Below are 25,168 nucleotides of genomic sequence, written 5' to 3'. Positions count from 1 at the left end.
GCAGGAGGGAACCAGCAACAAGGGCATGGAGTCCCTTTCCTGTCTTGTCCCCCTCTGCCCAGTTCTCTTGTGCTGAACACCTTTGGGAACAGGAGGGGAAGAGACACTGGTGCTTACCAGAGTCATGTTTTAATAATTCATCTTTTATCATCTGGAATCCATCTCCGCCACTGGCGAGGTAGCTCGGGAGCGTCACTTTATACACTTTATCCATTTCCAGAGGCTCATAAGTGGGCACTCGACACTTGGTGCAAAGAACATCTAATTGCACCACTCTGTTCCAGGGTTTTCGGGTAAGATCATATACCACATGGATTCCTAGAAGAGAAATGCGTCCATGTTTTTGCTGAATCCAAAGGGACTTTTGCCTATGAAAGGGATTTTGGCCAAATCTAGAATTGGGATACTAGGCTTGTGTTACTTTAATTCCTGTGTGAGTGAAATTAAACCAGGGGAATGTTGGCAATGGTGTAGCTACCCTTAGTTACCTTCATCCTTGAGGCCTCCAGTAGATGGGAGAACCACTGAAGGAGAACTGACCCTCAGAAAAGAAAGGGTGATTATAATCCTGAACTCATTGGTCCAGTAATGACTGACTTGGAAAATGAGGTGTGCATTGTTGCGAAATGCAATGGAGTATTTGCAACAGCTTTGAAGACTGAATGTAGTCATTCTAATTTGGAGATTTTCACCAATACTCTACTCAGCACTTTGCTAGAACATCACAGGTCCTTGGCTCTGCCCTGGGAAAATGCTGTGTGTCAGGGTTACTCCCCACACAGCAGGCCAGGTCTCCTCCCAGACAGCAACACCCATCAAGCAGTTCCATGAACTAAAATGAAAATGAAGCTTGGAGCTCCCAGCCCGTGGAGGGCCTGGAGCAGCAGGATCACCACACATTTGAAGTCAGGCTGAGCTACATAGTGTGGGTCTATCCCAGAGTACACATATTGAGACTCTGTTAAAAAAAAAAGGGGGGGGGGCAAACAACATACAGCCAAGCACAGTGGGACATAACTGTAATCCCAGTATTTGGGAGAAGACAGAGGCAGGAGGATGGGAAGTTAAAGGCCAACTTTGGCTACATAGTGAGTTTGAGGTCATTCTGGACTACATTAGATCCTGTCTCAAAATGAACAAAGCAAGATTAATAAAAAGTGAGAAAATGAGACCACAAAATTATTTTGGAGTAAAATAAGATGACTATTTTAAGGATTAAAACTCTGGATTATGAAATTGATCCCTAAGAAAAGCATTTCAGAATCCTTTAGGAGCTGGGATGTAGCAGCGCTAAAAAGCATTTTCCCCAGCATGCATGAGGCCCCAGGTTCAATTCCCAACAGCACAAAATAAACAGGAAAATGTTTGCCTAGCATGGGTTTATTCTCCAGCACTCCCCATCCACCCTCAATGAAGAAGCCTTTAGCAATACCAGGAACATTCATTTCCATTCTTCACTGCAGTCAGAGAGAAAGCAGGCCAGGGGTTGGTGACATGCCTTCCCCCAGCAGGATTAGAGGAGACTGTCTCTGCTTCTACCTTTTGTTCCTTTGAACCCTATTATAGTCCCAGGCAGCTAACAATAACGGAGAGAGCTTTTGCTTCTGTTTAAGAATGTTACCTGCTCCCCCAAGATTCCAACAGAAAGGCCTCATGCCAGCTGATCTGCTAGTGTTCAGGAGGTCAGCTCCCATGGATGCCCTTCCGATCTCCAAATTAGGATTGGCAAATACTACTCATTGCCAAGGGTTTGGGTCTGACCTCAACCTATCCTCAATGACTCCAGGAGTCCATAGTCATTGAAAGATGGGGTTGCCTGTGAGAAAACCCCAAGTCTAGCCACAGAGGTAAGGAGCTGAGCCAACCAGGAAGGCCTAGATCACTGGACAACGTGCTCTGCAGGATGTGCCACTTACCACCCACTTGCAGGAACTCCCCAGTGGACTGGCCATAGCGATGCACGCTGTGCTCAAAAGCCTTCTTCAGGGTGGAACCTTTTATTTGGACCAGGTCAAACGTCCCTCCAAAGGGCAGTACAGCAGCCAGATTCTCCCACGTGATTGTGCCTTAGGTAGTTAAAAATGTATCAGGAGAGAAAAAAAAAAAAGTTGAAGAAAATGCTTACCCGGAGACTGGCTCCCTTGGGCTGAGGGAGTAAAGTGGGGGAGGGAAGTACACTTTGGGAGGGAGTGTACGGAAAGATTCTGCCCTGCTGTCTACCACAGGGCAAGGGGGGTGAGCCTGCAAAGGACCAAGTTCATTCTTCTCAGCCCTGGATCTCCTGGTTTGGGCTGGATCTTCAGTAGTTGGTTAAACATTGCTCAGTTGTACACAGGCAGTGTGTTCTAGCCACCTGCTCTATTATCTGAAATGAGTTTGGGGCTTTATACTGATGGGGTTCGACAGTATGTCAGCAAGGGCTCCAGCAGAGCCTTAAGTACCTGCCTAGTGGATTTGTTTTAATGTGTGATAGGACCTTGGGCATCTGCAAATATATAAAGTGTGTCTTTGAGATGTCCTTTCCAGCATAGGAGGTTAATGAGTTGGTCTTTCTCTCTCTAGACATAAAAATGTTCAATACAATTTATAAAGCAGCAACAATTAACAGCTTTACAAGTGGGAAATTTAGATCAAGCTGAGATTTTGCATCTGTGTGAACACATATGAGAAGGAATGTGTGTCCTTTTGCCACAGCACTGGACTTGAGCCACAGCTAACACAAGCTTAAAGGCCCAGCATTTTGGTGTGTGGCTGGCAGCAGAGGGTGCTGTGGGCACAGTCAGGGAAGAGACAACATGGGCAGCTGAGGAAGTGGGCCCAGGTGCATACCGTTGTTCTTCTCATCAATGGGGGACCGGATGCCACCTCCATTTAAAATGCACATGGACACATGGTTCCAGAACATTTCATCTGGGTGTCTGAGGTTGTTGTTAATCTACAATAGTAGCAGAAATTTAGTTACTTTGGGTCTTCTTTCTTGGTATCAGTTCCAGGAATCTGGTTATCTCTACTGAGCAAAACAAAGTATTCATCCCCTACTTCCAAGTGCCCAGAGGTTTCCCAACTGTAACTAAAACTCATTGTATACATTATTCATCATAAAATGATTATTAGCCTATCTTCTACTAGCCTCCAGTCAGTCAGAAGCACAAGCATATTTTACAAAGCACACACTCAGTTATAGCAAGTAAAAATGCGTGCTTTTGTTTGTTTTGAGCCAGGGTCTCTCTATGTAGTAGCTCTTGCTGTTCTATATAAACCAGGCTGGCCTCAAACTTGGAGAAATCCTCCTGCTTCTGTCTCTTCTCCTGAATGTTGGATTAAAGGCCTTAAACCTTTTGTTTTTTTAGGTTTGTTTATTTTATATTTTAAGTGCATGCGTGTTTTGCCTGCATGTACGTATGTGAGCCACGTGTGTGCCTGTGGAGGTCAGAAAAGGGCGTCAGATCCCCTGGGACTGGGGTTACAGATGGTTGTGAGCCACTGTGTGGGTGCTGGGAATTGAACCCAGGTCCACCTGCTCTCAAGCTCTGGGCCAACTCTCCTGCTTCAAAATGTTTGCTTTCTAAAACAAGCACAAGAGTAAAAGTTACGTTTACCCCAGCCTCTTTGACAGAAAGGGTAAGTGCTGGTAGCACCCTGGGGTGTTTCTAGATTTTTGTCTAGATGTTTCTGTCTGGTTGTTTCTCATACTGATGTCACAGTGCTCGGTAGCCAGCCTGGATGGACCTCATCTTGGAGGGTGTTCATGCTGTCGCTCACTCAGCCAGAGTTTGTGGAGTGTGGTTGTATCACAGACACTGACAGCAGCAGGATATTCACACCGACAGGCTCCCCATGGGTGAGCCTGTGAGAGCAATAGTCCAGCCTAGAGACCTTTGCTCAATGTTAGCCCCATGAAGCCACTTTGGCCAATTAGCCCCACAAAAAATGCTCTTCATGATGATCTTGCTCTAGCCAGAGAACTTTACCATAACTATGTCTTGTCATTCTGGGCTTGGGAAAGAAGTGCAAGTTACACGAGGCCCATGTTCTTTAGAGCCGAGAGGACAAATCAGGGAAAAACTGTCCTGCCAAGTCAGGCCCAAGCAGATGTGCTTGATCTACTGTGTCAACATCTGGCAGCGGCAGGGGGGTGGGGTGGGTTCCTATCTTCAGATCATCTTACAGAAAGAAACACCCCAGACTTAGACATCTAAGAAAGACATATTTTAAAAGGTTGTAGTCCTTGTAAAGCAATAAAGTGATGGTCTCCTAGTCTCTCCTCGCCTCCTCGCCAAGGTGTTGAGTGTGAAATCAGTCACACTTCTAGCTTCTGTCTGGGTACCAAATGTATCAAGACCCCCAATTTTACTGCCATCACTTTGTCCCTTGTTGCATCTATCTTCTATCTTCCTTTCGTCCCTCCCTAGATGCAGGTGCTCTGCCCCTGCAGACGGCTCACCATAGCATCACAGATCAGGTTGCCCATGTTGCATTCTCTGAAGCGGCATGACTGAGTGGAGCCGTCCAGGTAGACGATTGTTCTCCCCAGTTCCTGGGTAGAATAATTATCCAGCTTTATCCTCCACTGGTTAATGTCTGCTTTGATGGTTGGATCTAGGACAGGAAGGAAGGACATCAGAAAGGTGCACATGAGAGGAAAGGCCTGTGATTAAAGCAGATCTCCTAGTGGGTAAATGCTAGAGAAATCAAGTGTTGTCAGGCTTCCCTCCTGAGAGTATGCATTAGTACATTTGTGCATTTTGGTTTTGGCTATGAAATTCCTTAGGACTATTTATTTCGTTTTCTGACATTAATACCTGGGTGTTTCTTACCTCAAGGATGCTTTTGAGCATCTTAGCATCAACTCAACATGTAGATGAGCACATGTCAGCCCACCTAGGATGACACCATGGTGGTGTCATGAACATTGAAAGGCTGGGCAAGTACAGAGGATCTGCTGAGGGTATGGTTCCCAGCTTATTTCCTTTCTAGCTGTTGAAGAGCCTATGTTGTGACCACAGACTCTCCTGGGTACAGTAAGACCTCCCCGCCCGTCCTTCTGAGCAGATAGTGAGTAGAAAAGGGCTGGTAGAATCACAGCAGCATGCTCACGAATACTATGTGAAAATGGATGATGGCATAATGATACTTTCATTCTGAGTCTCAAAACAAGAGGCTCTTCTTGACAGATATGCTGCGTGCACTATAACTCTAGCCTGGGCTATATGTGGAGAAGCTCTTCTTAGAACAAAAACAAAACAACAACAACAACAACAACACAAAGAGGTATTTCCTTGTCTCATGAATGAAGAGGCTAAGGCCCACAGTACACTGTCCCTGCCTCTTGTTAGATGGGCCAGGTTTTGAGCAATACTCTGTGCTATTTGAATTGCTTTCCTTCAGTCTTCTGCTCCTCTCTAGACAGGAGCCGATGGTGGCTTTTGCCTCCCCAGATTAAGCTTTTGAAAAGCAGAAGGAGCAGTCAGTGGTGCACTGAGCAGACTTGGAAAAGCAAATGAGGATTTGGGCACTGGCAATTTGAAATTTCCTTACGAATGAAGGGAGTAAACACAAGGGAGAGACTGAATTCTCCACCAGTTTTACAGTCATGTCCTGGGACAAAACAAAAGGAAGAAGGAGGACCTAGCCAAATAACTTGTCAGTTGTTAGACTCTGCCCAGATCTCACCTTCGGGGATGCTGCTGTTCAGAAGAATGGGGTTTCCGTGTGAAGTGATGACATTCCCTTTGTCATCAAACTCAACCTTTAGATAGCCCAGGTATTTGCCAAAAGCATAGGCCTGGACCACAGGAACCTTCCGGCCATCATCGGAGGTGACTATGAACGGGTACTTGCCGGCAGGCACTTCTTTGGAAGGTGGGTTTCCTGAAATAAAAGAGGCAAAGTTGATCAAGTCAGCCTTGGCACATGGCAGGCCACTGGCTGGATGACAGCGAGTTTTAGCTTGATGACTGGCCATCTGCTACTCTACATGGCTGGTCTTTCAGAGCCCCCGTGGGACGTTCGTCACTGGTTCCAAATGCCCTTTGGCTTACAAATCCTGCCATTCTCCACTCAGTGGGCATTTACTAAGCTGTTTCAAAGTCTAGGGCATTGTGCCTGGTGATCTGATGTGGGTCATACAAAAACACAATACTGCCAAGATTATCCCTCTTCCATGCAGACTCTGTCTGTTCCCCCTGGCTGGATGAATTAATCAAGCCATTTGGATGGACTTCAGTTTTTCTGCAAAAGCCTCCTGCTGCTGCTTCCCAAGGGTTAGGGTTCCAGGTGTGCACTACACTGCCTGTCATAGGGCGAATGTGGCTGTTCCTAAACACACCTGAGAATTCAGCAGCAAAACAGCTCTGTTGTTCCACCTCTGTTTTCATTGACAACTGTAAGCTCTAGAGAATGCCTTCATCTTGTAAGAGACCAACAAGCAAACACCTCTCCAGCTAACCTTTATATCAGTAAAGTTCTGCAGGCCTTTATCTCACAGGGGGCCACAGGAAGAACTCGGGAGCCTTGATCACCGAGAGGCCTCCTTGTTTGCCTGAGGGTCAGAGTGGCCAAAGAAGAGGCATGATGCCCAGCATCTCATCACTTGCCAAGTTTAATTTCTTACCAGGAATTAAATTTATTTTTAAGCTTTTATTTTTGTCGGGGGTGGGCGATCATGTGTGTGGGCCCCAGGAGTCAAACTCAGGTCCTCAGGCTAGGCAGCAGGCATCTTTACGTGCTAAGCCATCTCATGGACCTGTATGTTTAAGTTAACGTCACCTCTCCTTGATGACTGTGCTTCATTTGCTTTGCTTTGCTTCTGAAAAGCAATGTGTAGTTCCAATCTGGCTTTGACTTTATAATCCTCCTGTTTCAGCCTCTCACATAAATGCTGGGATTACAGGTCTGCCCTAGAGCATGATTCATGATTCATGCCAAATTTCTGTGGAAGTGATATAACAGTTTGGGCTGCTTGGAATCAGATTATGAAATTGATACCCTTGGCTCATTTTGTTTTTGTTACCCACTACACACATGGCTAGTCTCTCCTACTGGACGTTTACAGAAGGTGCAGAGAACTTCAGTACATGATTTATTTCACATATGAATCAGTTCTGAGAGGAGGCTGTGGCTATAATTACATTTAGTTCTCTAAGCTTCCCACGAAGCAAGTCATGTTAACAGTACTTTATAGACAAGAAGAGTGACTACCATAGCAGATACCCAAGGGCACATACTGGAATGTGATAGGGAGTTGACTGAAAACCAAAGGTGTGAGACACTGACCTGCCCTTTCTCTTCCGCCTAGAGCAGCCTGCTGTGGGTTATTCTCAGTGGGTAAGCTGATTGGCACAGACCGCTTACAAAATTACATGCAAAGCCAGGTGTATTCCTTTGCATTCCAAGCTCTTTCAGGCTCTTTCTATTTACCTAAGAAAAGGTGGCATGCTATGAAGAACTTACTTCTGCCCTGTCAACTTCGAAGACACACAAGCATTGCCAACACCAGCTTTACACAAGCAGGGGTAGCCGATTCCAGTGTTAACATTCCGCTCTTCATGCAGATGAGCTAAGACGTGGCAGAGCCACAGGGAGGAGGGACACTACTAATCTAATCCCTCTCTTCCTCTTCTGTGCGCCTTTGGGCAAGGGTAGACCCTGCCCTTCACTGGAGGGACTAGGTATTTACAACAGCCTCTTCCTAACCTTGCCAAGGCTTCCTCTTCTGGGCAATGTTTGGAAAGCTGCAATATCCCGAATGTCCACAGTGTGGCAGAGAATCTCCTATCCAAGTGGAAAGGGGACTAAGGAATTGCAAAGATCAGGAATCTCGTGGTTTCTTGGAAATTAAAGGGAATGGCAAGCTAGACTTTTTGTTTTGTTTTGTTTGTTTGTTTGCTCGTTTTTTGTTTTTTCCTCCCACGGAAAGTAGCTTAAACAGATTGTTAAAAGTTAGGAACCTGACAGTCCTGTCAAATGCTTCATTAGCTCAGCAGCACTCTGCAAAACCAGCACCCATCTGGTAGGGAGTACCTACTCTCCAGCTCAGAAAAATCTTGATGTTCCTTTTCTGAGAACAAAAGATATGCCAAGGACATCTCACACAGGCGGCCAGGGAAAGGCAAAGTGCTTCCCTTGTGGTTGAGGTAATATCAGGGCTGGTAGCTAATCCCTGCTTCTGCCAAGGCTGAGCCCTCTTTATTCCGCCATGCGTTTGGCAACTCCAGGAAACCACTGGCAGGGAAAACAATCCAGGGCTTCATGTTTCCCACACCGTTCTACGCTATTCAGCCAAAGACCTAAAGAGTTTATGACTTTTTGCAGTGCTGGAGGTCAAACCCAGGGCCTGTGTGTGCTAGAAGAACACAACCACAGTTCTACACCTCCAGGCCTTCAGCCCAAGGCTCTTCACACCTAAAATATTGTCTCCACATGACATGAAGCCACGCCTTCCTCCTTAGGTATGTGGCTTATCATCTTGGCATGAGAAGTGTCTATAGACTGTGTTCCAGTAACTGAGACAGGACTCAACCTGAGTGGCCGAGGTGCTGGGGATACACATGTGGACATGGTAAACCCTGAATTTCCCAGCACCTTGTTAGTGTCCAAAGGGACTTCAGCAGGGTACTGTCCTCAATCAAGGAATGGATGATTCAAACTGGAGTCTGGACAACTATCAGATGTAGTTGGAGAATGTAAAAACATATTTAAAAATAATATTGTACTTCAAGCTTAAGATTAATGGTTAAGTTTACAGAATACACCGAGTTCTTTTTATTTGTTATACAAATAAAAGCAGTGTTGTAGAATATTTGGAAAAAGAAGAACAAAATTATTGATTCTCCATCTTTAAACTTCTGAAAATTTAAAGAAAATATATTTATGAGTAGCAATGGGCGGGGAGAAATTGGTGTCAGCGTACCCATTAGGAAGAAATATTTTTTTTTTCTTAGTAAAATTCAGTGTTCTCCAGAGAAACAGGACCATGTCCACGTATATAAAGAGTGTAGGGGACATAGTCTCAGAATATAAAACTGGGGTATTTCTCTTAGACTTGTATTTCTAAGCCCACTTCTGCTTATATTTTACCTTGATCAATCCCTATGACAATTTTTTGGGGAAGCTACACCACTGCCATCATTTTTTGTTAAGGAAAGCTTGGGCTCAATGAGATGAAGAAAACTATCAGACAGTATTGACTGAACCAGGGAGCAAACTGAACCTGTAAGAGGATCGAGCCCTCTCCACAATCCCAATCCACATTCTAGTGAAAGGAAAAATGAAATCCCGCATGCCAGTCCACCAAACAGCAAAGTTAAGGAGGTGCGAGCCTCCATCCTGTGAAGTACTCAGTGCTCAGGGCCTGGGAGTTGACAGGAGCTGACCGACTATGCTTGGATAACAGAGCTACATGCCCAGGGATCCAGACTGCCATTTATTCACAGTCATTCTTTTCAGAGCTTGGCTTTCAAGAGACTCATCATGAAAAGCAGTCTCACATAGAATGAGACCACTGACCACTGCTGTGTGCTTGCAAAATGATGTGCCTTTGCTCAAAAGGAAGTGAGTGCTGAAGCTGGGCCAGGCAGAGGCTATCTAAAAGGGCAGGAGTGAGTGATCACTGGAATGAGGAAAGTCCCCGTGCTGACCTAAAAAACACCCAGGGAGATCACTGCTGAGGCCACTGGTCAGACTGCTGCCCTTTGGCTAATTCTCCAGTGCACATAGTAAACCCTGGATGTCAGCAGTTCTTATCAAGTGCCTGGAAACAGTTCCTTGGAGACTGTTTCTCTGTCCTGTGCATGTGACAAATGTTAAGGCTGCTCTGGAAAGACAAGATTATCTAAAGCCGAGCTTTCCTTCTCTCTCTCTCTCTCTCTCTCTCTCTCTCTCTCTCTCTCTCTCTCTCTCTCTCCCCTTCCTTCCTTCCTTTTTTGGTGTGTGTGTGTGTGTGTGTGTGTGTGTGTGTGTGTGTGTGTGTGAGAGAGAGAGAGAGAGAGAGAGAGAGAGAGAGAGAGAGAGAGAGAGAGAGAGAGAGAGCGCAGAGGGTGGGATAGGGGTGTCTCACTGTGTATTCCTGGCTGGTCTGGAACTCACTATGTAGACCAGGCTAGCCTCAAACTCACAGAGATCTGCCTGCTTCTGCTTCCCAAGTGCTGGGATTAAAAGTGTGCATCACTACCCTTGCCCTGTTTTGTTTTGGTTTGGTTTTTGTTTTTGTTTTTTTGAAACATGGTCTTATGTAGCCAAGGTTGGCCTAGAACATTCTATGCAGGGGAAGATGACCTCATACTCTTAATCTTCCTGCCTCTACCTCCCAAGTGCTTGACTTACAGGGCTGTTGCTACCACATCTGGCTTAAGACCCGACTTCTTAAACTGTGTGTAGGTCATGAGCCCCTATGAGGTTGCATGACTGAAGGGAGGGTCATGAAAAATTTGGCAACAGTAAAAGGTTTCTGAACACACAATGACCAAAAGTTAATTTAAAATAAAAAATAGGATGGATCCCTATCTGGGAATGATTACCTGTCCTGCATCTTGAACTTCACTGTAGCTTTGATTCTGAACACATATGTACACCCTGCACCCCACATGAGATCACACCAGGCAGTGCCAGTGAATGGTACCCGAGGCTCAGACGAGTCTGTTCTATGCTGTGAACTGCATTGTTGCTACTGTACATACAAAATTTTTTGCTCTTATAAAAACATGATTTTGTTATGAAAAAAAAAAAAGACTTTTAATATATCCCTGCCATCATTCCTCAGTACATAAGGAACAAGCTAGTCCATCTTTGGAGTTTATTGCATCAGAGCATGTTTGATTACAAGAAAAAATTGCTGTTTGAATTGCTGGCTTGAGTTTCATAGAAAACATTAAGTTAAGCTTGGTTAGGTCAGAATGTCCAACAGTTTCTGAAATGGCTCTGAACATAATTCTGCCATTCTGTACTATGTATTTATGCAAAGTGGCATTTTCAGAATGGATGATTATAAAATCAAAATATTGATCAACTCTGAAACATTGAAACAACATTGAAAATGCTGAAGTATCAAATATTTAGCCAAAATTTAAATCTCTACATAAAATAAGCAGATCCATCTCATTAGTATTTAAATATGCTTCATCTTTAATAAATGGTAAAATTATATGCATGCCAAAGAATTACTTTAAAATAAGTTTCTTGTAGTGGTGAGATGTTCAGTGGGTAAAAATGCTTGGACTCCAAGCCTGAGTTCTATCCCATGGTTGTTCTCTGACCTCCACACATATGCTCTGGCATATGCATGCTCATACCCACAAGTGCACATGTCACATAATAATACATTTTAAAAATAAAATAATTTTCTTTCTGATTTATTATCAGGAAGTTTTGAAACATATGCCCAATTTTATATATTCATTTACCTGGGGCCACATAAAAACACCTTTGGCAAAAGGGGTTGATGAGTGGAGAAAATTTCAGAAGCCTTGCTCTGAAGGTACGTACTGGAGAGATGAGCGGTGGCTGCCAGGATGGGATGTGACACAGTTGGCACAGTATCTACTGAACATGCACAAAGCCCTGGGCTTGATTCCAAGCACTGCATAAAATTGAATAATAGTGGTCCATGCCTGAAACCCCAGCATTCAGGAGGTGGAAGCATGAGGACTACAAGTTTAAGGTCATCCTTGGCTATTTAGCAAGTTCTAAGCCAGGCATGTGACCCTATCTTTAAAGTTCCAGGACAGGCACCAAAGTTACACAGAGAAACCCTGTCTCAAAAAAAAAAAAAAAAAAAAAAAAAAAAAAAAAAAAAAAAAAAAAAAAAAAAAAAAAAAAAAAAAAGAAAAAAAGAAAAGAAAAGAAAAGAAAAAAGAAAAAAAAACCCCCCCCCACCACCACGCACACACAGAATGAGGATCCTGGGACATGAGGGTCCAAGAGTGGAATTCTGAAGCTGTCTGCAAATGACCAAGTCTCAGCCTGTCTGAGAAGTGAAGACGTTGAGATGGAGTGGAGGTGACAATCATTCAGGGGATAGGAACAAGATGCTGTGGGCCTGGGGTGCTGAATCTATTGTTCACGCAGACGTTCTTCCTCACAGGATGAAGGCAGGGGCTGGTGTGGAGAAGGAGATAGGAAATTGGGTGCTAACCACTCGGTGATATGGGAGGGTGCTGGGAAGCCATTGGTACAGTGATAAGAAGCGGCAGGTTGTATGAGCCCCACGGTTTACCATAGTAGCTTGCAGATGTTGAAAGTCCTACAAAAAAAAAAAAAAAAAAAAAAAAAAAAAAAAAAAAAAAAAAAAAAAAAAAAAAAAAAAGAAAAGAAAAGAAAGAAAGAAGAAAGAAAAACTTTCTAAAATCTTGAACAGTAAATAGCCTCTGCATGGTTGCCTTTGTAGGGATAGTATATCAGAAGGGGGGGGGGGTCACACATTCCCAGTGCTGAGCCCTTTGCTGAACTGCAGACAGAAACTGATGTCTGCACTTGTCCAAGACCATGCAGACTTAAAGAACCAAATGTCCAGTTCAATTACTGGGAGGCAGACAGGAAGCAGCTCCTTAGGAGTCTCTTCAAGAATCATAAAGACACTGCGTGGTGGCGGCACACACACAGCACTCAGTCACAGAGGCAGGTGGATCTCTGTGAGTTTTAGGCCAGCCTGATCTACAGAATGAGTTCCAGGATAGCCAAGGCTATACAGAAAAACCCTGTCTCAAAACAAACAAAACAACAACAACAAAACCCCACAAAGACAGGACAGTTCTTGGCATGCCCGCTGCAGATGCCAACTTGAACTCATTTTCCTACTTTTTTCATGGACCACTTTGTGACTTCAGGATGTAACACCTTCAGAGATAGCATCTGACTCTTGGGCTTCATTCCCTTAGCTCTAACACTTTGCGGGCCTGGCTGGGAAGCCCCCTCCTCTTCACTGTGACATCAGGCCATGCCAGGGTTAGTGGAAAGAACCTGGACTGAGTTTCTCCATTGGGGGCAGGGGTAACTTACGCAACGTTAGTCATGCTTCATTTAACTGGTAGGTTTTTTTTTTTTTTTAATTTGGGCTACATGGTGGGGTGGGTGGGAACTAACTTAGTGGACAATAACAAGCAAAAAAGATTAAATAAAAGAATAGAAAACATCAGGGTGCTATTCAGGTGCTCTGGGGACGTTTTCCTTTGGATCGTGTGCATGTTGTATGCTGAGAAGTTTCTCACACTTTAAATTTTGAGTTGGGAATGGTGGCTCATACCTGTAATCCCAGCACTTGGGAGGCTAACATAGAAGAACTTCCATGAGTTTGAGTCTAGCCTGGGCTACAGAGTAAGTTTCAGACCAGTCTGGGCTACAGTGAGTTCTGGTCTCAAAACACAAAAGGATCTAAATTTTCATGGGCTGTATTTTTTAAAATATATTTAGAAAGTGACATTATTTTAGCTATTATTTTATTTATTATATATATTATATATTATATTATTTAGCTATTATTTTAGCTTCATGGTAACTTCTTAAAATGGTTTGGCAGAAAAATCACTTAAGCTTGTGTGTGTGTGTGTGTGTGTGTGTGTGTGTGTGTGTGTGTGTGTGAGAGAGAGAGAGAGAGAGAGAGAGAGAGAGACAGAGAGAGAGAATGTCATGGCCATATGAGGTCAGAGGACAACTTTTGGGAGTCAGTTTCTTTCCTTCCATTATGTGGGTTCTGGGGATCAAACTCAGGTCTCCAGGCTTGTACAGCAAGTACCTTTATCTGCTGAGTCATTTTGTCAGCCTGAAAATCTGTTTTCTTAAGGTTGCAAAAAAATTTGTTTAAATATGTAAGTAGGCCTCATCTCCTATTATGTCCTTTAGTTGCTAAGTTTATCCTCAAAAGAGAGCCAAAATACATTTTCATGAAAACAGGTTTAATCTTGGTAATCTATTACAAAATGTGGAATAAACAACCGAGACTCAAGTCAGTGTCTAAGAGACTGGAACAATCTTTGCAGGAGTTACAGATAAGCAAGCTACAGCTTATCCTTAGATATCTTAGCCTATGTTATAGGACTTTAATGTCTAGGGCAATAGAGTTATAAGAACAAAACAATAATAGATACCCCCCACCCAGCTTTTTGGGTTAGCAGGGCACCCCAATCAATAGCCACACAGAAGCCATAAGGTAGCATAGATCAAGATGGTATCAGGGCACGTTAAGGTGGCATGGCATGCCTGTGACATCATTGCTTGGTGTCATACTATTGGAAGGGAAGTCTTCAAGTCAAGGCTAGCCTAGTCAACACAACGTGTTCCATGTCAGCCAGCACTACATAGTGTGACTCATGAGTAAGACTCAATAAAAGCAAAACAAAACAACATAATGGGGGAAGAGAGGGCGAGGAAGAGAGGGAAGGGGAGAGGGAGGGGAAGGGAAGGGGAGGGAGAGGGAGGGAGAGGGGTGAGAGAGCAAGAGAAGACAAGAGCCAGGTATGGTGGGACATGCCTACACCCTATCATTTTAGTACTTGGGAGCTAGAGGTGGGGGATCAGGAGTTGAAGGTTAGCTTCAGTTACTTAGTGAGTTTAAGGCCAGCAGGGCTGACGTGGGACCCTCTGTCAAGATAAAATGAAACAAAACAACAAACAGTAGAACAACGAGAAAGGCAGGATATTCCAGCTGCTTGGGGAAACTTGAGTGTCCTTTGTACGTATCTGTATGAGTGCGCACACACAGATCTGTACACATGCCTATTAGAGTCTCCTGTAAAATGCCATGCTTACTATGGCTCCCAGCCAAACCTGCAAAGGACCAAGAGACAGGAAAGCCAACTTGCTTCTGCTGTGAGTTATACACTTCTGATACTGCCTTGGAGAAAAGCTACAAAAACCCCCAGGTTTTGAAAGGGTCTTATCCACAAGGCTGGCACAGGATTGAAATAAGAGCAAATAAGTATAAGGACCTACCTGAGTCTGTTGTGGCTTGGCTGTGGCTTGTCCCCTTTGCGTTCATGTGGGGGAAGCTTAGTCCTCAATGGTGACACTGAGGGACAGTGGAACCTTCAAGAAGTGTCTAATGTGAGGTGATGAGGTCACTGGGGCCATCGCCCTCGGAAGAGATTAATGCAGTTCTCCTGAGACCAGCGTTAGTTCTGTGACAGGGGGTGGTGGTAAAGGGAGGCCACCACACACACTTGACCTCTCTGCTCTTGTCCACTTCCCTTCCTGATTCTCTGCCAAGTTGTGATGTAGCCAAGAGGATGTTCACCCGAGACCAAACTAGTAGGTCAACGGCTCTGAGCCTTTCATCTCCAAAACTGTGATAGACTCCTCATTAGGAAGCCGACACATCCAGAGGGGATCAGGTGACCTGCCTGCTCAAGGTCATTCAAGGGAGTTAGGAATGAGGACTTTCTACCCAATATCATGTTTCTTTTCTTTCTATAATTTGTACTCTATCTCATTTTCTGATTCCATATATAACATTCAGCATTTAAAAATACTAATACAATAGTAATAATGATAATAATAATAACAACAACTTCCAAACCAGATACAGCAGTGCATGCTTATGACCCTACCTCTCTCCCAAGAAGCAGAAGCAGAAGAGTCACAAGGTTGGAGCTAATCTGGATCTTTTAAAAAGTCTATCATAACTGACCTTTGGCTCAAGATCAGTATTCTTTTCATTTTATTATGTGTGCTATATGCTTGTAGCACTGACTTGTAATCATGATATGAATGAATTCTTGAAATGTCTCCCACTAAGATTACCTGTCCTCATTCAATACAAATTACATTTATGTGGCATATTACAGCTTATATGCAATGTATATTACACACTAAATAGTAATAGTAATAGTTACAAAGGTAAAGAGAGAGAAAATAGCTCTCCTGAACGTCCTAGCTTGCCGAATGCAATGGAAACCGTTACCTGTGTAAAGAAAGGTGTTGGAGTGTCCTCCCACCACAATGTCCACGCCTTTCACTTTCTGAGCAATGAGTTTATCCATTTCAAAACCAGAGTGTCCAAGGGCAATGATTTTGTTCACATTTAGAGTTTTTAGTTTATCTACTTCAGGTTGCAATGCAGTGATTTCATCTTCAAAGACTAAATTTGTCCCTAAAGAAGAAAATGAATAAAATGGATATTAGAATATTTTTACTGTACTGTTTATACACCAACACACTAAGCATATTAATTTCTTATTAAAGCTCTCCAATCATGGAGAGCAAAATGTATGAATACATCTAGTACAAAAGCCCTGGCAAACAAGGAAAAATTAAATCAATGTCATTGGCTGCATTCACCTAATATTGCACTGGGTTAAAGTTGTAGATGACATATATACACATTGATTTTTGTGTACACATATATGTCACAGTGTATGCATGGAGGTCAGAGGACAATTTTCAAGAGTTGATTCTCTTTGCTCACTATGTGGTTCCTAGGGAATTAACTCAAGACATCAGGTTAAGTGGGGAACACCTTTATCTATTGATTGCTGTCCTTGGGCCATGTATGATATATTTGCATAAACTCAATCTCACACTATGAGAATACTTCAGATATGGTTTGCTTCTCTCTCTCTCTCTTTTTTTTTGGTTTTTCGAGACAGGGTTTCTCTGTGTGGCTTTGCACCTTTCCTGGAACTCACTTGGTAGCCCAGGCTGGCCTCGAACTCACAGAGATCTGCCTGCCTCTGCTTCCCTAGTGCTGGGATTAAAGGTGTGCGCCACCACCGCCCTATCTCTCTTTTTAAATCTAGACCATCACAATAACCATGCCAAAAAGGGTCTGAGCACAAAAGTATGGTGTCCACAACTACTTTTAATTCCATTGCTTCGTTTATAAACTTGGAATATTCTGTCTTCAAACCTAAAATGTCAACAAGTAGGCTTTGAATGCCAATTTCAAAAAGGGCTTTTTACATTTATTTATTTGGAGATGTATGTGCCATGGCATGCTGTGGACATCAGTGAACAACCTGTAGGAGTCAGTTCTCTCTTTTTGCCTTGTAGGTTCCCAGAACTGAACATCAGGTGTGGTGGCAAGTGTCCTTACAGAGCCATCTTGCTGGCCCTTGAAAACTAACTTAAGCATGGTAGATAACTACTCACTTGCAGGCAGGGTAGAACTGAGTGCTGTAAAGCTTCATCTAAATATTGCTGGTCCTGGGCTGGGGTACATACCTCATGGAGCCCACTCTGCCACTCAGTGCTACTAATGAGTGCCACAGGCTCTGGCTAGCACAGCCTGGGTATTTCTATGCTGAGACATGAACAGGGTCTTCCAGTCTGTAGCTAAAACTTAGCAAGTCCTTAGGTCTTACAGCTTTAGTGGTCATGAAGGGACCACAAACATGCTGTCCTGAAGTCACATCCAGCACCCTGCAGTTGATCTAGATGCCCTCATGTTAACTTCTAAGAACCAGCACTAAAATGAAGAAGTCCCAAATGCAAAAATCTCAGAACATTCAAAATGTAAATCTGTAAAGCCCAGTATGAAAGTCAAGAGTTTTTCCAAACATCAGCAGACCACTAAAGATACATCCCTTGTCCATTGCCATGCTCAGGAATCCACTTCCCTGATGCAACTCTTGAGTCCTGACTACATGCCAACTCCACACACATAAAGTATGGAAGATAAATCACAGCGATTTCTAAATCACTGGCCTGGCAGGGATGAAGTAGCTCAAGGCATCACTGAAAACATCAGGAGAGGCAATGCTCTGCCATCATTGTCTACTGTGGGAATGTCAAGGCCGATCTGATTCTTGTCCACAACCCCAAGAGGCTTGGGGCTTCCCTGGACAGCCCTCAGCACTGAGTCTCTGTCAGAGTTTTTTCCCCCCCTGTGGCTGTGATAAAATACCCTGACCAAATCAACTTACAAGAGAAAGGGCTTATGTTGGCTCTCTCGCTCCCTCTCCCTCTGTCTCTCTCCCTCTGTCTCTCTGTCTCTCTCTCTCTCTCTGTCTCTCTCTCTGTCACACACACACATACACACACACACACAAATTTCATCACCTAGCTAAAATAAATTAAATGTGCTAGGTATCAACATGCATGCTCCGACCACTAGACCTGGAAAAGCTGTGTTTTACTGGGGGCCAGAAGTCTATGGGATCTGCTTGTTCCAGACTTCATTGAAATTTTGAACACATGGAATTAAGCAAAGCCACTGTTTAGTCAACATGGTCAACAAAGAAGTTCACTGAGCAGAGACGGTGACACCCTTCAGAGCTAACTTGGACCAACAAGAATCTGCCACCTGGGTTTGCTAAGCACCATTCTCTTTATACAACAGCCCATAAAAACATGGCCAAACTCTGCTTTACCAGATCTATTTCCAAGTCACGAATGCCGTGAAAGCAGAAGATACCTGGATTTGAGAGGAAGGGGGTTTCTTTTGACGTATATCCAACAATCCCAACAACCTCACCACCGACAGAAAGAACTTTAGATGGCAAATACAGTCCGGATATCTGAGATGCTAGCGACCCCTGTGCCTTAATATTTGCACTCAGGATTGGAAACTTGACCTTTCTGAGGAGAGGATCAATCAGTCCTTCCACACCATTATCAAATTCGTGGTTTCCCAGTGCCTAAATGAAATGGAAAAGAAAAAAGGATTAAGTACCCTGAATTTTCTAATAAAAATATATTCTTAAACATATCATGTTAGCCCAGAGGCTCCTGAAATGGGTTGACACCATGTCCTGATGTTCCCCTTACCTTCAGAAACATAACTTGGGGGCCCTTGGGCTAGGCCCAGGGACACACTCAGATCACAGGTAGGTACAGCATTGCTGCCCAGGGCTCCCCATCTAGTGAAACTGCTGTGAATGTGCACATTTTCAACACCCCCAGCCAACATTAAGCTGGACATTACTGTTCCACCATCCTCTGGTCGGACCGCTTCCCAGACCACCTTTACCAGGCCTTACTCGGCTTGTTCCTGATGTTTTATGCAATTAGCCCACATGTCAGACCTAATCCTTCAATGTAGCACCGTCTGAGTAAAATGCTGAAACCCCAAACCCTCTTTCATCATTGCTTCCCTGGCGTTATTACACAAGTTTTCACAGTTTCTCTTCTTAAGGACTTCTCCAATTCTTCCGGGAATCAGGACTGACAGGGAGAAGTCTCCATTACAGTGGGTGTTGGCTTCCTGCCGTAGTTAACCACAGGTCCCCCGGCACTCCGAGCACGTTAGAAAGTGAGGAAATAGTAAAGGTAAGTGGAAAGACAAAGAAATCTCTTCCTCTGGAGCCTGGTGGAGCCTCCTGCCAGCTGAGAACCAAATATTTCAGCACAATTAACATTGGCCATGAAGGTTGCTGACAGAGGAACAATATTCTTTTTGTATAGAGAAAAATTTGTTTTCAAATGGCAGGGTTAAAATATCAACGAACCGAGCTTAAGGCTTGCTCTTACCCTTCTTAAGTATTTTCTGGCAATCTCTCAAATAAGACTAAAACTTTGTTTATAGTAAGAACAGCTTAAGGTTCCCTATAGCCCTTGTGACCTAGCGTTTTACCTTGTCAGCACTAATCCTAGCCAGTACACATAAGAACCACCCTATGATCTCATTCACCCAAAAAGAAAAGTTTCCTTAGCTCTCTTTTGAGCTGCAATTTCAGAAGCCACCAAAAACAGTATGTGTGGCTGCTGTAATGACAAGGACATCTCTCTCTTGAGCAGCCCACACCCGAGGATGTATGCCCTCCTCCTAAGCACCTCTCTTTCTATTAACACCCATGCTTACATCTACGTGGAACTTTCTACCTCATATGCTACAGCCCTGCTTCACACTGGGTTGTCCTCAAATTCTTTTCTGTCTTTATCTGAGGAAAGGTCTCTAAAAGGAACCTCTCAGACAGCCACAGGCAACTGCCACTGACAACCTTGTTTTGAGCACCTTGAGGTGCATGAGCGGTCAGGCCCTACCCCTGAGAACCTCCAACCACCAGGTTCCATACACAGAATACTCGAATGTCTGTAAGGGTTGGACCCAGCCCCTCCAGATGCAGGTGGTTAAGCTCCACCCTACAGAGTAAAAAGACCAAGCTCAGGACTTGAAAACCCACCAATCTCCACCCTGGAAACCTTTTGTGGAATATTTGTTTAACTAGGCAAATGTGTGTTACGTTTGTTTATGCTGCCTTTGTTAATAATGTAAAGGTGTGTTACTTTTGTTTACGCTGCATTTGTTTAATTATGAAAAGATGTGTTGCATTTGTTTCACCTTGCCTGTCTCCAGCACCTGATTGGTCTAATCAAAAAGCTGAATGGCCAATAGCTAGGCAGGAGAGGGAGAGACATGATTGGCAGGCAGAGAGATTAAGTAGGAGGAGAAAGCTAGGCTTGTGGGGGTGGAGAAGAGAATGAGAGAGAAAGAGAGGGACATGCCCGGGGCCAGAAGCCAGGCAGCTGCCAGCCAGCCAGGAAAGAGAGAGAGAGAGAGAGAGAGAGAGAGAGAGAGAGAGAGAGAGAGAGAGAGAGAGAGAGAGAGGGAGAGAAGGAAGGAAAGAAGGAAGGAACGAAGGAACGTAAAAAAAAAAAACTCAAGACAAAAATGTAGATAAATACAAACAGATTAAAATAAGAGCTAAGCTAAGGCCGAGCATTCATAACTAATAATGGGTCTCTGTGTCATGATTTGGGAGCTGGTTGGTGGCCCAAAAAGAAAGCCTGCTACAGAAATCTCCACCTAGAAATCTCTTCACCCCCTCCCCCAATCAGAAACCCTGTCTTCTGATAAGTTCTCTGCTGCTTCTCCCCTGAGCAGAGGCAGCTACCCTCCTGAGTTTTTCCCTCCCAATAAATCTCTTGTATGAGATTGTTGTACTGTGTGACTCCCAACTGCCAGGATGCCTTTCCCCTCAGAGCTGTACCACTTCCACTGGGGAAACCTTCCCTGCTGGAGCAGGGCTCCACTTCCTTTAGGGGGGCAGCCTTTCCCCTCAGAGCTGTAACACTTCCTTTATGGGGGGCAGCCTTTCCCCTCAGAGCTGTAACACTTATACTCATTCCCAGCAGCTTATATTGAGAAAGAACTTCCTGGTGAGGTGACCTTCAGCAGGTTCTGGATTCACTCTGTGTACAGGGTTTCAGATGGAGCAGGGATGATGTCAAGCATCGTTAGTATGATATTCCCACCCCTGGAATCACAGTGGCTTTCTTCAGAAAGCCCTCTATTCCTACTCACTTGGCCTCCTAGATAAACCCAGCCCTGGGCAGTCACACGCTTGGTTTGACTGTCCAAGGCCATTTTACTACCTCAGTACTTAAATGTACTAAGGTTCTCAGTCCCACCTCAGTCTGTTTCACTCTGTGGGTCATCTGAGAAAAGGCCTGGAAGCATCGGCCAGGGCAGTGGTTCTCAACCTTCCTAATGCTGTGATCCCTTTAATACAGTTCCTCTAGTTGTGGTGACCCCCAACCATAAAATTATTTTCATCGTTACTTTGTAACTGTAATTTTGATATTGTCATGAATCGTTATGTAAACATTTTTGGAGATGGAAGTTTGCCAAAGGGCTGAGACTCACAGGTTGAGAACTACTGGGCTAGTGACCCTTGACGCTAACAAGGGCCATGGTCATTCCCTTTTGCCTCACTCCCTCTTCCCAGTGAGGCAGGGAAGTACAACAAATAGCTCAGTAAGATGTGACTCCACTTGGCTTGTGCTGTGCACACACCCTCTTCTAACATTGTACTTGCCACATGCTGTGTGCACACACCTCTCTCCAAACAATGCAACTCGTTACCAACCTAGGACCCTGCCTTCACTGAGCTATACGTACACCTCTCTCCAGACAATGGAATTGAGTTCCCTCTCCCCTTAACAACCATCAAACACACACAATTTCTATTCAGTCATACTCCAGGGATGAGGGTATCTAGGTATGAGGGTTGGGAGGTGAGCCTGAGCTAGTTTGGGACACATGCTGGATAAGGCAAACTGTCCTGTAAGTGAACTTTCAGGGAGAATTTTGAATGATATCTCCTTGTTATTTTACAACCCACGTGTGTCTTTATTACAGTGTTTTTAATAAGAGGACAAAAAGCTAGAAAACCTGGTCTGAACATGACAACCAATCATGTGATACCAGTACATTCGATGGCTATCCTGTGGGGTCATTTGTTGTCTGCCCCCTGGCTAGACTGAATGTTCCTAAGCTACCTGGCCCTTTTAGTCCTGCTCAGCATGGGGCTCTGACTCAGAAAGTATAACTTTTTCCTCCTTCCATTCCTCCCTTCCTTCCACTCCACTCTGTTGATGAGGATGTGTGTGGGCGGGGTGTGGGGATGTGGTGCAAACATGTGACTGTGGGGATGTGTGTCTGTGCACATGCACGGGGAGACCAGAGCAGGGTGAGGTCAGGTGCCTTTCTCTATGGCTCGCCAGCTTGCCGGCTTGAGAGATGGACTCTCACTGAGCCAGGAGCTCAGTGTTTTGGCTAGGCTGGCTGGCCACTGAGCCCAGTGTCTGCCTATCTCTGGCCCCAGGACTGAGGAAACAGGCACATGCAACCATACCTGGCCAGCCCCCAAGATTGCAGAGCAAGGATTTATGTCAAGGGTTTACCCACTAAGCCATCTCCCTAGCTCCCTTTCCCTACCCTCTTTGCATCTCCATTTTTTGGACATCAGTGAAAATCCTAAACCCAGTTGCCATGACACCGGGCATTCTCATCATCTCTGAAGACAACACCCACCTACCTGCCCCTTCACTGCCTCATGCAGCTGCCTAGCCGTCTTCCACTGCTAAGCCCATCTGCATTCTCAACATTTAACTCAGAAGGCATGGTTCTTGTCCTCTAGCTCCCACCTTCCAGCCGTCATTGAGATCTCCAGCTTGCCTGCAATGTTGTTTTCTCCTCTCAAATTCCAATAAAATTGTCCTCGTGTTTCCTTCTGAGTCTGTTTTAAAAGGGACCCCATGTTCCCGGGTGACACTTCCCACGGCCTTCCCTGACTCTAAGTGCTCCATTTCCCTCTACCCATGGCTGTTGTCTCACTGCAGGCCTTGTCCTTCTCTCTGGACCAGACCACGGCTTCCTAACTGGGCTTTTGGCATGATGTTCTCTTCCCTAAACCATCCTTTGTATTCCCGCCAGAGTGAACTGTCTGGCCTGCAGGTGGTGTCCTTCTCCACTTGACAGCCACAGAGGCACGAACTGCCTTTAGGACTGCACCAGTACCTTCCAGGCCCCAAAGCTCTTCTTTGTGTACTGGTGTAGTCTATTTCAGCCTCACTTCTGGTACTGTCCCCTCCCCCCACGAGCCCTGCACTCTGTGAAAGGAAACAGGGTTGGCTCTGCCACTTACGACTAGGTATGTGGAACACATGTCTACGTCATAGCCTTCTCTGAAAGGGCAATAAATGAATAAAATGAAAGTAACTAAAACATGCCAGCATGTGTTAGGCACTTGCCGCCTGCCACAATGAGGAAACGAAGAAAAGAGGACTTAAAAAAAAAAAAAAAACCCACAAGAAAAAGCGTTGTTGTTTGCTATGATACTTACTATCATTACGCTTATTTTACAGATGAAAATAGCTGAGATGCGGCCAAGGGAAAGGACTTGGAGGTGGCAGGGCCAGGTCTGGAAGCTCCTAACCTTTGTGTCTAGGCTGCCCATAGGACAACAGCAAACACTGAAAAGGTGAAGGAGAGGGAGAGGGACAGGTAATACGGTTCTTAACTGTCTGTACTCGCCCAGGCTCTCCCCTATCCTGGTGGCTGTGTTTGGTGACAGTGAATTACAAGAGCACACTCAGACCCAGCAAGTCCCTGGAGTGTCTTTACCACTTTATACACCTAATGATCCTCCCAGGAGGGATGCTCTGAGAATCCCTGTCTGAGGCAGATGGCCATCTCCATGAGCACCAGTAGGCCTCTCCCCGGCCCCTCTGGGTGGTCAGTCTCTTTGATGACAGGTCCTTGAACCACAGCGGGATACACTGCTGGGTGAACAGATGAACAGGAGAAGCACTCACAAGTGCCTGTTTTCCTCCTTTTAAAGTTAACTTTTCCTCCAAGTGTACATGCAGAAAATTCCCTTTGTAAATATTTCATATTTCCTCTTCCCCACTTGGGGTTGCTCCTGCTGCCTTATTCCTCTTGCAGTTAGGAGAACTTCCTAACTGATCAGCTCTTCGCTTCTCACCAAATTTCCCACACTGCGGGCTCGCAGCAGCAGGCACTACAGGAGTGAGCTAAATGGATGGATCATTATCTTTTATAGTAACGTCACGAAAAGGCCTCAGGAAAGAGATGTTCAAGAGAAGAACACCGAGCATTAATTGATGGAGTGTCAGAAAGGAGTAGACAGCCATCCCCCAGTATACATGGTGAAATGTTTCCAGGTCCCTTGACAAACCACAGTCTCTCATTGATAGAAAATGGCATGGGCATTTCCCTATGGCTTGTACATATGTTCCCATGCATTCTGAATTATCCTTAGCTTGTTTAAATTGGCTTGCACAACACAACTGCTACATAATGTCATAGCACATTGTTAGATTGTAGTGCTTGGGGAATACTAATAAGAAGATTACCTGTGCATATTCAATGTGGACACAGTTTATTTTCTCTAATTACCTTAGAACTGCTTTGGGTGGAATTTATGAATTTGAGACTTCCCTGTGATGGCCCTTTGCCTTTTTTTTGGTACTTTCTGGAAGTTCTCATCTACAAACGGAAGCTCTCTGAAGCCCCATCTACACTGAAGGACCAGTGGACTACTTGACCTTAGCTGACTAAAACATTGTGATTGTGGGGTGATGGAATGTTGTGGATCAGGAGCCAAGGTCCTTTTGGGCTATTTTTAGTCTCGTCTAATAGCTACAGACTATCAACCTCTCTATTTGACCTCACATCCTCTTGATAAGAACTCCTGGAATTTATCATCTTGCTAAACTTGACAATTCTAGTCTTAATAATGTGATAAATTTTTCAAGACCAGGTCTCTTATATCACAGGCTGACCTTAAAGTTGTTATCTGATCCCCGCCCCCCATGTCTACCTCTAAGGCCATACTCAGTTTATGGGGTTCTGGTGAGATAATCCAGGACTTCCTTTGGTTAGATAAATATTCTACCAACTGAGCTACATCTCCAGCTCCATTGCCATTGACTGTTTAACCATCATCTTAGGCAAGAACCTGGCATGATTTGGAACCACATTCTTTTTTTTTGCTTT

The 25,168-nt window shown here is 44.5% G+C and overlaps 1 protein-coding gene across 1 annotated transcript in view; it reads right to left on the bottom strand.

Annotated features, from left to right (window-relative positions):
• Window positions 1-25,168, bottom strand: part of Nt5e (5'-nucleotidase ecto) — a 44,108-nt gene that overhangs the window by 2,902 nt on the left and 16,038 nt on the right. The window contains exons 2-8 of the mRNA XM_028875541.2: window positions 18,341-18,563; window positions 15,890-16,078; window positions 5,674-5,871; window positions 4,445-4,599; window positions 2,830-2,935; window positions 1,917-2,066; window positions 118-318 (exon numbers count right to left, since the gene is read on the bottom strand). Coding sequence (XP_028731374.1) covers window positions 118-318; window positions 1,917-2,066; window positions 2,830-2,935; window positions 4,445-4,599; window positions 5,674-5,871; window positions 15,890-16,078; window positions 18,341-18,563 — 1,222 coding nt within the window. The remainder of the gene's footprint in view (window positions 1-117; window positions 319-1,916; window positions 2,067-2,829; window positions 2,936-4,444; window positions 4,600-5,673; window positions 5,872-15,889; window positions 16,079-18,340; window positions 18,564-25,168) is intronic.

The sequence above is a fragment of the Peromyscus leucopus genome, chromosome 7 (assembly GCF_004664715.2).
Source record: "Peromyscus leucopus breed LL Stock chromosome 7, UCI_PerLeu_2.1, whole genome shotgun sequence".
Taxonomy (NCBI): domain Eukaryota; kingdom Metazoa; phylum Chordata; class Mammalia; order Rodentia; family Cricetidae; genus Peromyscus; species Peromyscus leucopus.
The sequence above is the reverse complement of the archived record's forward strand: the minus strand, read 5'-3'. Positions and strand labels throughout refer to the sequence as shown.